Source organism: Pygocentrus nattereri, chromosome 4 (assembly GCF_015220715.1).
Source record: "Pygocentrus nattereri isolate fPygNat1 chromosome 4, fPygNat1.pri, whole genome shotgun sequence".
Classification (NCBI taxonomy): domain Eukaryota; kingdom Metazoa; phylum Chordata; class Actinopteri; order Characiformes; family Serrasalmidae; genus Pygocentrus; species Pygocentrus nattereri.
The window spans coordinates 18,540,521-18,553,598 of record NC_051214.1 but is presented as its reverse complement, the minus strand read 5'-3'; the positions used below and the strand labels follow the sequence as shown (position 1 = coordinate 18,553,598).

General features: G+C 42.0%; 1 protein-coding gene across 1 annotated transcript in view; it reads right to left on the bottom strand.

Annotated features, from left to right (window-relative positions):
• Window positions 1-2,060: 2,060 nt before the first annotated feature.
• galnt14 (UDP-N-acetyl-alpha-D-galactosamine:polypeptide N-acetylgalactosaminyltransferase 14 (GalNAc-T14)) overlaps window positions 2,061-13,078 on the bottom strand; it is a 118,682-nt gene continuing 107,664 nt past the window's right edge. The window contains exons 14-16 of the mRNA XM_017701048.2: window positions 5,978-6,097; window positions 3,720-4,026; window positions 2,061-2,531 (exon numbers count right to left, since the gene is read on the bottom strand). Coding sequence (XP_017556537.2) covers window positions 3,868-4,026; window positions 5,978-6,097 — 279 coding nt within the window. The 3' untranslated portion in view covers window positions 2,061-2,531; window positions 3,720-3,867. The remainder of the gene's footprint in view (window positions 2,532-3,719; window positions 4,027-5,977; window positions 6,098-13,078) is intronic.

Genomic DNA, 13,078 nt, shown 5'->3' with positions numbered 1-13,078 from the left:
TGAATTAAACTTGTGTATCTTTTTTTTTAGAGATTGTTGTGTTGTCATGATTATGTTTATTTGTATTAGTCGTAAAGCTATGCAGGTTGATATAGGAGCCTATAACATTTGCACAGTACTGTGAATATAACTAGAGCAATGAGAAATAATCTAAAATCCTGAGAAATCTGTCATTTGTGATAAGCCAGGGCTAATACACAATCCATTTTATTGACAAATTAATTTAAACTCCTGGGCAAAAAAAGCCAAGCTCAAAACGGCAAAGAATTAGACTTTTAATGGTCTTAACAACAAATCATTAAACAAATGAATAAAGTAACTTATTATAGGAGAGCTTTTCTCTTTGATTTCCTCAAATGTTTGTGTTTTGTGTGTAAATTTGCAGACAAGCTTTTACAGAAAAAAGACTCCGTTTTTCAACTTATGGCTTCAAACAGTTAGAAAACATGGTCAAGCAAATGTGTTTAATGTGGGACAAAATATTTTCTATAGGGCTTTTATTTAGACTCTGACCAAGTCAGTGGTTGGTTAGTGTAGTGGGTAACACCTCTGCCTTCTACACTGTAGACTGGGTTCAGTGCACCACCTGGGTAAACACCCTACACTATACCAATAAGAGTCCTTGGGCAAGACTCCTAACACTACCTTTACCCACCTGTGTAAAATGATCAAACTGTAAGTTACTCTGGATAAGAGCGTCTGCCAAATGCCGTAAATGTAAAACCATCAGTAAACGGCATTATGTTTTGGGCTTGGCCCAATTTTTTATTCAGGAGTGCAGATCAATCACTAGTTTTCTTTGCGATTAAAGGTTAAAGAATAAGCACTTGGAAAATCTCATTTATGTGGTTAGCAATGTGGCTCTTTGAACCGTGGAGAACACAGGCCACCTTAAACGAAATAAAGGACCAGTAAGATACAGTCATGTGAAGAAATAAGTACACCCTGGGAAAAGTGCAGTCTTTTTCTTTTTCAGACATGCAGATATCCTGTCTTCATTTAAATACATCAAATTTAAATCAGTTGCATCAAATCAGTTACGATTGATTTGAACCCTTAGAGAACGTCCAGTTTGGAATGTCTGGTTTGCTCTTTCTTATTGGAGTGTGTGGTATCATCATGCCTAGATCAGATGCGCTCTCTGGGGCCTTCAGAAAGAAGGCTGTGGATGTCTATGAGTCTGGGAAGAGGTTTGAGAAGCGTTTCCAAAATATTGGAAATCAATCATTCCACTGTCTGGAAGATCATCTACAAGTAGAGAAGAATTAAAACCACTGCCAACTTGTTCTGGCCAGTCTACCTCACCAAGTTTAGCCCAAGAGAGGATTGTAAGATGCTAAAAGTCTTTAAGCAGTCCAGTATTTCATCAGAGGATCTGCAGGCAACTCAACAACAGTCAGCCCTGTTGATGTAAAAGTGTATGCATCTACTATTACAAACAAGACTGCACAAATTTGACCTACAGGGGAGGAGCACCAGGAGGAAGACTGTCTAAAAAGAACCTCAGGGCAAGACTACTGTTTGCAAATCTGTATCTGGGCAAGGACCAGAACTTCTGGAACAATGTGCTATGGACAGGTGAGTCAAAGAGTCAAAGAAGACCAAAGACAGCATTTGATCATAAGAGCCTTATACCAATTGTAAGCATGATGTCAAAATGCTATGGTTTGGCGCTGCTTTTCAGGGCCTGGTTTACTAGCAGCCAGAATTTACCATGAACTCTCTTCCATACAGGAGAATGCTAAAGGAGAATAAGAGGCCATCTGCTGAAACATTCAAGCTGAAGAAATGGACCTTCTAATAGGTTAATTATTCCAAACATACAAGTAAATCCATCACGGAATGGCTTAAAAGGAAGAAATGGAGGGTGTATGGAACGGTCCAGTCAAAGCCCAGATCTGAGTCCCACTGAAATGATAGTAGATGCCAAAATCTGTTAATGTCCAAAGGGGCAATACCAGTAACTGAAGCCAGAGGTGTACTTATTTTCCACCAGAAAAAAAGATATCTCAGTTAATTTATTTGTAAATAAATGATTGTAAAGTCACATTTTCCTTGTGTTTGTTCTATTGCATAATATTTATTTATACATTCTGTTTAGCTATTGATCAAATACTGATATGCCTACATATGTCCCAATTAAGTATTTCATGGGGCGTACTTATTGTTTCACACAATGAAAGAGAAGCGCATTCCGACTCTGAAGAGTCAACCATTGTAATGCAAAGCAGTCTTCATTAATAAATATGTATATGAATGTACGTATTTTGTCTGTCCTGAAAACAAGTGAGAGACAGTCACATCTTAAAGAAAAATAGGCCATTTATTGATGTAGATGTGCGTGCTGATCTGTTACACAAGTGCTTTGCTTTGGGGTGAATTCAGGGTAAAAAAGTTCTTTGTGCGTAGATCTCCAGTGTTACATTAAGGGCCTCGTTCAGGTTTGCGCGTGTCTGGCAGACTTGCATACGTGTGACCGGCTGCACAATCCTGTTCTGCACAGCATCAGTGTGATTGACACTCCAGGGATCCTATGAGCAAAGCAGGAGAGAATAATTAGAATCAGACAAACACTGCAACAAGCACAAAACTTCTGCATATTTAATGCACAATTGCTATTTATTTACTGAGTTGAATTGAAAAATGTGACATATGCAACACTTGCTCATTATGTGTTTTATTTTTTCCCAACATGTTAAACTCAATATATTGTCATTTTTAATTTTTACATGATTAGAAAAAGGCAGCTGCCGTTTTGACCAACAGAAACTGTCCAAAATAATATCCTGCTCCATTAACTTTCATTAAAAGCTAAGGATGTTTTTTCCTTCTCCTGTAAAAATGACTTTGTGGATATAATGCTTTGGTCCAATGTTTGTATAGGTATATATACATAGTTCAGCCATTTCATTAAGTGCATCTGCTTGTTTCTACTAGCTCCACACATCATATAGATGCACTTTATAGTTCACCACAGGACTATATAAGCCTCTTTTCACCCTGTTTTTCAGTGGTGGACCCCCATGGACCCTCACAGAGCAGGTACTATTTGGGTGGTGGGTTATTCTCAGCACTGCAGTAACACTGATGTGATGGTGGTGTGTTAGCTTGTGTAGTGCTAGTCTGAGTGGATCAGACACAGTAGTGCTACTGGAGATTTTAAACACCTCAGTGTCACTGCTGGACTGAGAATAGCTCACCAACCAAAAACATCCAGCCAACAGCGTCCTGTGGGCAGCGTCCTGTGACCACTGATTAAGACAGGAGGAAGTAATAGGATCTGTATTACTACTACAAGTAGCACTACTAGAGTGGACCACTCATACAACAAAGTCTACAGAAAAACAGATGGACTAGCCTTTAGTCCAACAGCCACAACTGCCCAACAAAACACGAAATATAACCAGTCTGTGGTTTAATTCCTACTTTGTCTTTACTGGGAATTAATGGCGTTTGGTGAAGTTACTTCACAGTGAGCCTGATGACCATATCTGTGTCAAATGTGATGTTTTTGAAGCAAATGATAATGTATTTGTGATTAGACTGTGTCAGATATTGGATGTGTGTGGGATAGCGTGGGCAGGAGCGGGAGAAATCTCTGCGGGAGCAGGCTAAAATCTCACGGGACCTCTACCTCCAGCACCAAAGCTGGACATCCCTGGTTGAGTTTCCCCATGACTATTTTGACGAGCCTTTCCCTCTCTGCAGCCTTCCTTTACCTCATGTGAGCTACAGACACAGAGCAGGTCAGAGTGGAGCAGGTCAGCAGGGTGTTTGGTGTAGTCTCCCCGGAGGTGCACACTGGAGCCTTCCCCTCCGTCTTCTCCCTCTGTCTCACTGGGCGGGGGAGGCCTGGCTGGGGTAGGATCATGAGAAAGGCATCTCCCATCTCTGTGTGTGGGCCGACGGCTCACATGGGCTGATGACCAGCATCCTACTGCTTTCCATGCCGTCCAGAGCCATTTCGCTGTCTAGGCAGAAGCGTGAAGCCTGGTGTTCCAGGTGAGTGCCGGATTTCTGCCAGCGCTGAGACACGGAAAATAAAATGCAAACAGGAGAAAAAAAAAAGACACCAATAAACATGAGATTGGCAACCACAAGGAACATACCTGAATCAACCTAGTCCTAATACAGCACCCATAAAGAATATAACTGAAAGGGTTGGAGGTTTAACAGTAACACAGTGTCCTGCAAATTATGAAATCTATGTATTTTTAAAATCTTGACTGTTAAATTTCTGGCTGACACTTTATTTGCCAGTGTAAATGTTTCATACCTGGTTATCTTGCATTTAACTTACATTCTACTAATTATCTGTTACATTTACCTTAATTTTTCTAACCTTAACCTTGACCTCAACCCAAAACCTAACTCTACCCTGGTACTAATCCTAACCCTGACTTTCAACAGATTTGACTTTCAACAGTTTGTTAATCAACTGAACATCTGCATACAGTCTATTCGGAGCTATGCAAATAAAGTGAGACCAATTTCTGCTCCAAATCCATCTAATAAACTCTGAAATAAATAAATTCTGATACAATTCACTTAATAAATGTTAAACCTTCAATCTTTCAACTACCTTTAGCTCAATTACTTTCACAGCTCCACACTGCTGTCCTGCATATCACTGTTTAATATTTAGCAATTTGTTGTTTCTTGTTTTTCACTTTCATCTAATAATGAATTGAAAAAAAAAATGGCTCAGAGCTAATAATGTTTCAGTGGGAGCTAATGTCTAAGGTTTTGCCAATGATTTGCTTGTTTAAGTTCTTTGGCCACCAACAGATAAAGCCTTTTCCTCTTGGCATGCTGTGGACCTGCCCTGATGGGCTGACTGACATATGGAAGTCTATGACATTTGACAGATTGTGTTTTACTTTCTCGACCACCTCTGCTTTTTACCAAACATCTCATTGTACAGTAACATTGCTTCAAACATGCCTTAACAGTTTGAACAATGTAACTACTGCTCAACCCCAACCTGTTTCGGGGGCACTTGGGCTCAAAGTCCACGTGTTAATAACACATTAACGAAAAAAATATTTTTAACACCATTCATTGTTTGAATGCCGTCAATACATTTTCTTTCATGCAAAACTATGCAGACTGAAAGCCTGCTCCTTGTGGTCCGGTTCCTTGTGTGCTGAGTCTGCGATTGCAGCCCTTTTTAAATACAGCTTTTAAATAGCTTTTAAAGCAATACATAATAGACCACTCTGGACAGTGCCCACAAAGACTTATGAATAAATAAACGAGTAGCAAACTAACAAAAGCAACAGAGAAGTGGAAAGCTAAAGGTCTTCTACTAGAGCTGTTCTACTGTAAGAAGAGCTCTATTGACTTTATATATGATATATACACTTGTTGGTAGGAACATGTGGATGCTGTTCCTCTTGCTAGACATTGATGATGAAAATTGGAAGCTGTGTTCGCCCTTTGGAAATTCTTTTCAAGTTCAGGCTCACCTTATGGCTCATGTGAACCCTGCATTCATATAATGTTACTGAACTATTGAAAGTAAAAAATTTATCCTGATGACACTTTTTAAACTGAAAAAGTCTTCATGAATAATTTTAAATTTTAACCATAATTAACTTTACAAAATAATAAGAATGACTGTGATTAATTCATATAAAATGCACCCTAAAATCTCAGTTACACTGTTAATATCACCAGTCCTGTCACGCTCCCTCCATACAATAATCTTTTCTTGTAGAAGAATCTTGCCACTCTGCGCTACACCCACCCGAAATACATCACTCCAACATTTCCAAGGCGACAAATTTGACAAGGGAAGCAGTTGCTGGTGGCTCCCAAGAGAAAAAAGCTTTTCCAGGGGGGCCTGCCTAACGCTCCAGCTGTCTTGCCGAACTCATAGAGGCTGTGTCAGGAGGCTCCTCTAGAAGCTGTCAGGCTGGGTGTAAGTGAGGCTTGATTTATGGCCTGTCAGAGAGAGCATGCTTTGCAGAGTTACCTGTTTACCGTCGCTGATGTTGCAGGGCATGAGCAGGATCTGCGAGGCTGGGAAGGTGGTGGAAACGGACAGGCAGTGCTGCTGCTGTCGAATCTGCTGCCCGTGCGTGTAGATCCACTCCTGCAGAACAAGGTCGGATGGCCGGTTGAACAAGTTTGGTAATAACACTATACATGTGTAAGTTTATTTTAATAGACACTGGTCACTGAACAGAATCATACGTCTTTATCAATGAACCCTTATGCTGAGTTTATGAGTTCCCTCAAACCACTGGACTCAGTCTATCACTGTGCACTGAGGTTCATCCAGGGAGACCCGTATAAACACTCATCACTGCAGACTGGATGGGAAAGTTGGTTGGCCTTCACTAGCAGCTTGGCAGGAAACACATATTCTCTGGCTGTATGCCAGCATATGTTACTTCAGTGATATCTGTAAATAATGGTGTTTATCATACTCGCTCCAGTGGTTGGATCAGATGCCAGGTCCCGAGAGTTTTTACTGAACTGGGAAAATCTGCCTGTAGTTCCAGCTCAGCTCATAGGGTCACTCAGTCATTTAAACCTTTACTCTCTAACCACCTCTACTCTGCCTGACACAGATTTTTTACCATTATTGTCTTATTTTCATTATTTTATTATTTATGTGTTTACTTATTATCTATATTCTTACTTATTTTAATTATGATTATATTATTATTATTTAGCGAGGAGGCAGATGCATACGCTGAGATAAGCGACTTTTGTTAAAGGCAAATCCAGGGTCATGGTCAAAATGGTCCAGGTTCAAACAGCCAATACGGAGAGCAGGAGGGACAGACATGACAAAATTAACACAAAACCTCAAACAAGAGCCAAACACCATGAGAATACAATACAATACAGCCAAAACATCAAACACGAGTGGACAGTGGACACAAGTGGACAGTGAGTAGATGGTCTGGGGAGACTTACGAGGCACTGCAGGATTGCTTCAAGGCTACTGATTGGTCTGCACTCTGTGAGCCACACGGAGAGGACATCGACGGGCTCACAGAGTGTATCATGGACTACATTCACTTCTGTGTGGACTCCACTGTCCCAACCAGGACTGTTAAATGTTACCCAAACAACAAACCGTGGGTAACAAAGGACATTAAGGCTCTTCTCAACAAGAAGAAGAGGGCCTTCAGAGCTGGAGACAGAGTGGAGGTGAGAACGATCCAGAGGGAACTGAAGACAGCTATCAAGGAGGTGAAGGACAAATATAGGAGGAAGCTGGAGTGGAAACTCCAGCAGAACAACATGAGGGAGGTCTGGAATGGAATGAGGACCATCACCAGCTTCAGGTCCAGCAACAACGGAGGAGTAGAGGTCAGTGTGGATGGGGCCAACAAGCTAAATCTGTTCTTTAACAGATTTGACACGGCAGGTTCTGTCCACCCCCCAGCCTGACTACTCTGCTGCTGGTCCTCAGCAGCCCATTCCACTCACCCCCCCGCCCCATCCTGATAGCCTGCCCCCTCTTGTGACAGTGTGACAGCCCATCTCACACATCAATCCCTTCCCAACCCATCACCTCTACAATGTGTCTCACTGCTGACCAGGTGAGAAGAGACTCCGCACAAACAAGGCTGTAGGCCCTGATGGGGTTCCACCCAGGGTGATTAAAGCCTGTGCCGCCCAGCTTTGTGGAGTACTTCAACATGTCTTCAACATGAGCCTGAGTCTCCAGACATCCTGCATTGTTCCTGTTCCAAAGACGCCACGACCCAGTGACACCAAGGACTACAGGCAAGTGGCACTGACGTCTCATGTCATGAAGACCATGGAGAGGCTCGTCTTGGATCAGCTCCGACCCATAGTCCAGCCTTTTCTAGATCCCCTCCAGTTTGCCTATCTGCCCCGTCTGGGAGTTGAAGACGCCATCATCTACCTGCTCAAATGTGTATACGCTCACCTGGATAAGCCAGGCCCTGTGAGGCTCATGTTTTTTGACTTCTCCAGTGCATTTAACACTATCTGGCATGCTCTTCTGGGTGATACGCTAACAGTGATGCAAGTAGATGCCCCCCTTGTGTCCTGGATTGTTGACTACTTGACTGGCAGACCACAGTATGTACGCCTGCAGCACTGTGTGTCGGACAGAGTGGTCAGCAACACTGGAGTTCCACAAGGAACTGTCCTCTCTCCCTTCCTCTTCACCCTCTACACCACGGACTTCACCTACTGCACAGAGACTTGCCACCTTCAGAAGTTTTCTGATGACTCTGCAATATTTGGATGTATCAGCAAGGGAGATGAGGATGAGTACAGGGCAATGGTGAAGGACTTTGTCGCATGGTGTGAGCGGAACCACCTGCAGCTCAATGTGACAAAGACAAAGGAACTGGTGGTGGACCTGAGGAGGGACAAGGCACCGGTGACCCCTGTGTCCATCAGGGGGGTCAGTGTGGACACAGTGGATGATTACAAATATCTGGGTGTTTATATTGACAATAAACTGGACTGGGCTAAGAACACTGACGCCCTCTACAGGAAGGGCCAACGTCGTCTCTATTTTTACTGAGGTGCCTGAGGTCCTTCAACATCTGCCGGACTATGCTCAGGATCTTCTATGAGTCTGTGGTGGCGAGTGCTATCCTCTTTGCTGTTGCATGCTGGGGAAGCAGGCTGAGGGTGGCAGACGCCAACAGACTCAACAAATTGATCCGCAAGGCCGGTGATGTTGTGGGTGTGGAGCTGGACTCGCTGACGGCCGTGTTGGAGAGGAGGACGCTGTCTAAGCTGCAGGCCATTATGGACAATGGCTCCCACCCACTCTACGACACGGTGATGAGGCACAGGAGGTCATTCAGTGCAAGACTCATCGTACTGAAATGCACCACAGAGCGCCACAGGAAGTCATTCTTACCTGTGGCCATCAAACTCTATAACTCCTCCTTCAGTGTGTGATTCACAAAAAACAATACCAAACTTCATATGTGCAATAACAACAATTGTGTGTGCAATAACTCAGAGGGACACTAACTTAATTTAAATCATTTAAATAGTTGAACTGCTTTATAGCAGATGTTTCATATTTATTATCACAATCACCGCCACTTTACTGTATTAATAAGTACTTAAATCTCATGTACATACTGCAAATTTCTCTATATTGTTTTAAATTATTAAAATGTTTATTATTTTATATAAATGGCTGCAACTGTAACAACTGCAATTTCCCCCTGGTATCAATAAAGGAATCTGAATCTGAATCTGAATGACTAACCAAGTTGATAGTGTTCCACTCTGCCTGGAAGGACGGCCTTATAGAGTATAGAAATGCTCCCACAAAAGCTCACTCAGCATATCTGGCCTCGCTGATTGAGAATAATAAATATAATCCTAGAGTTCTGTTTAGTGTGATTTCCCAAATCACAAAAAATCAGGCAGGTACTGAACCAGAAATCCCAGCAACTCTCACCAGTGAGGTTTTTATGGACTTCTTTAATAATAAAATTGAAAATATTAGACAACAAATTCAACCCACAGTATTAAACCCAACTTGGCTGTCATCTGACTTGCCTGATATAAAACAAAACACAGCTGTAGAAAAGAGCCTGGAAACCTTTTACCCACTCCCACAGCTAGAGCTAGAGAAGATTATCTCTTCTGCAAATTGCACAACCTGCATACTCGATGCAATTCCATCAAAATTACTCAAAGAAGTACTGCCAGTCATTATAAACCCTATTTCAACTATTGTAAACTCGTCCCTTAGTCTGGGCCATGCACCCAAAGCTTTTAAACTAGCAGTTATCAAACCCCTGATCAAGAAACCAAATCTTGATGTTAGCGTATTGTCAAATTACAGGCCTATTTCTAATTTACCATTTACATCAAAGATCTTAGAAAAGGCTGTGGCCCAACAACTTAGTTCATATCTACATAAGAACCATATATATGAACAATTTCAATCTGGATTCAGGCCACAACACAGCACTGAGACAGCTCTAGTTAAGATAACTAATGATCTTCTTCTTGCCTCTTATCAAGGCTTCGTATCCCTGTTAGTGCTTCTCGACCTCAGCGCAGCTTTTGATACAATAGACCACAGTATTCTCCTAGAAAGGTTAGAAAACATGGTTGGAGTCACAGGGACAGCCCTATCATGGTTCAGATCTTACCTAACAGAACGTTATCAGTTCCTTAATGTAAACAATTTATCTTCCAGTTATTCAAAAGTAAGATTTGGAGTTCTGCAGGGCTCTATTTTAGGACCTTTATTATTTACTCTATACATGTTACCGTTAGGCACAGTTAAGTAATCATGGTATTAACGTTCATTGTTACACAGACGATACGCAACTGTGCATATCAGCCAAGCCTGATGACAAATACAGATTAAAGAAAATGGAGGACTGTGTAAAAGATGTGAAAGGCTGGATGTCACAGAATTTCCTCCTACTAAACTGTAACAAAACAGAGGTTCTCCTTCTGGGTCCAAAATTAGCAAGAAATAAACTGCCAGATTTAATTTTAAATCTCGTTGACTTTCCAGTTACACCTGGTTCAGCAGCAAAAACTCTTGGCGTCATAATAGATTCAGATTTATCATTCGATCAACACATAGGCAGCATCACTAGGACAGCTTTTCTGCATCTTCGCAACATTGCCAATATAAGAAATGCCCTATCTCTGCATGATGCGGAAACACTAGTACATGCCTTTATTACGTCCAGGCTAGACTACTGTAACGCACTACTGTCAGGATGCATGAGCAGGAATTTAAGTAAACTTCAACTAGTCCAAAACGCCGCAGCCAGGGTCCTCACTAAAACTAGAAAATTTGATCATATCAGTCCTGTGCTATCATCACTTCATTGGCTGCCTGTTAAATTCCGTATTGATTATAAAATTCTTTTATTGTCATATAAAGCCCTACACGGGCTTGCTACTACTCAGATCCCAGAGTGATTGCTTATTAATAGTTTCCAGAATTCAGAAGGTTTCTGCTGGGGGAAGAGCTTTTTCCTATAAAGCCCCCAAACTCTGGAATGATCTTCCAGAAAATGTTCGGGACTCAGACACAGTCTCAATCTTTAAGACTAGGCTGAAAACTCACTTGTTCAGTTTAGCTTTGGTAGGTAATGTTCCCCCCTAGATAAAGGCAGCAAATCCAGGGGTCCATGGACACAGGGAATTATAGTAAACTGAGATGCTAAACTGTTTCAGAGTGCTGCCGTGTCTGTGTGTCCTTCTGGTTCTCTCCTTTTACGTTAAGCTGTCATAGTCAGATCTGCCGGAGTCATTAGCCTCACTCTGTAAATTTTTGCATCCCCTGTTTTATGTACAAACAGACAGAATAAAACTAATTCCCTCTCCCTGCTTTTTTTGAGTATACAATCACCCATATGTCCGGCCGGACACTGAAGGATGACCGACTGCCGAGCCCTCCTGCTACCCACTTCAGACCAGCTGCCCACGCCCCAGCTACCACCACCTGCCTTGGACTAGCTGCCCACCCTACGCTGATGTTCTCATAGACTCCTTGTTATTCCTAATACCAATATTACTGCTGTTAATATTAGTAGTATAATCACTTGTAGGTAGTTTGACCAGAGGAGGATGGGTCCCCCCAGGTGAGCCTGGTTCCTCCCAAGGTTTCTTCCTCAGTTCTGAGGGAGTATTTCCTTGCCACTGTTGCCCATGGCTTGCTCACGAGGGGGTCTTTACATTTTTTACATTCTTGTTAAAACTTTGTCTTTTCTGGAATTCTGTTAAGCTGCTTTGTGACAACATCCATTGTAAAAAGCGCTATACAAATAAATTTGATTTGATTTGATTTGATCAAAGGAACCAGACTAATTTTCCATGCCATTTTGGGCCATTTCTTTTGGTCCATTCATCGTGAAATTTACATACAATGTAAAGAACAACAGGCGTTTTCAAATATTTTCAAAAACGCCAAAAATAGAGATGCAAGTTTTTTTATATGACAGCAGCAATATACACTGATAAGGCCTAACATTCTGACCACCTCCTTCTTTCTATGCTAACTGTCCATTTTATCAGCTCCACTTACTGTATAGGTGCACTTTGTGGTTCTACAGTTACAGACTGTAGTCCATCTGTTTCTCTGATACTTTGTTCTTCAGTGGTCAGGTACTATTTGGGTGGTGGATCATTCTCAGCACTGCAGTCACACTGATGTGGTGATGGTGTGTTAATGTGTGTTGTCCTGGTATGAGTGGATCAGACACAGCAGTGCTGCTGAAGTTTTTAAACACCTCAGTGTCGCTGTTGGACTGAGAATAGTCCACCAACCAAAAATAACCAGCCAACAGTGTCCTGTGGGCAGCCTCCATGTGAGGGATGGTCCACAATGTTGGTGGCTTTGTGGATGCAGAGTGTGGTGTAAATGTCCATGATGGAGGGGAAAGAGACCCCGATGATCTTCTCAGCTGTCCTCACTATCCGCTTTAGGGTCTTGTGGTTGGAGTCATAGCAATTCCCAAACCAGGCGATTTGAGTGCATCCTACATTCATGCCAGGGAACCACATCACCTCAACTCAACAACCTGCACCACTTCCCATGTGGCGTTAGAGTTAAAAGAACAAAGTCACCTACAAAATCGCATGTGAGTGCGCTTTCACTTATCAGATGATACAGAAAAAGCTCAGTGTCTCCTTCACATGACAGATTTTGGTGAGAATATTATCACTTTGTTCTGTCTTTCTTTTTTAATTAAACAGTTTTCCAGCAGGCTTAAGTCTTGACAGAACAAACAGCAGATCTATTTTTTTCTGACACAATCACAGCATTTTTCCCCCACTGTATCAGAGAAGAGCCTCCTCCTCACACTGTTAGTATAGCAGTAGCTGCTCTACAACCACTGGGTCACAAAGATTATCAGATTGTTGTCAATTACTGTTTGAAATATAGTTGACAGTGCTATAGAAGTGTGCATGATTTGACTGGATATCTGTAGACACCTCACTCACATGCAAGACAGATAAGGTTTCCAAAAATGCATTAAACTATTGGTTTTAGGGGTGATTTTGAGAACAAGCATTCAGTTATAAGTACTCAAAACCTGACGGGGCTCCTCGAGCCATCTTTATAAATACACTGTTA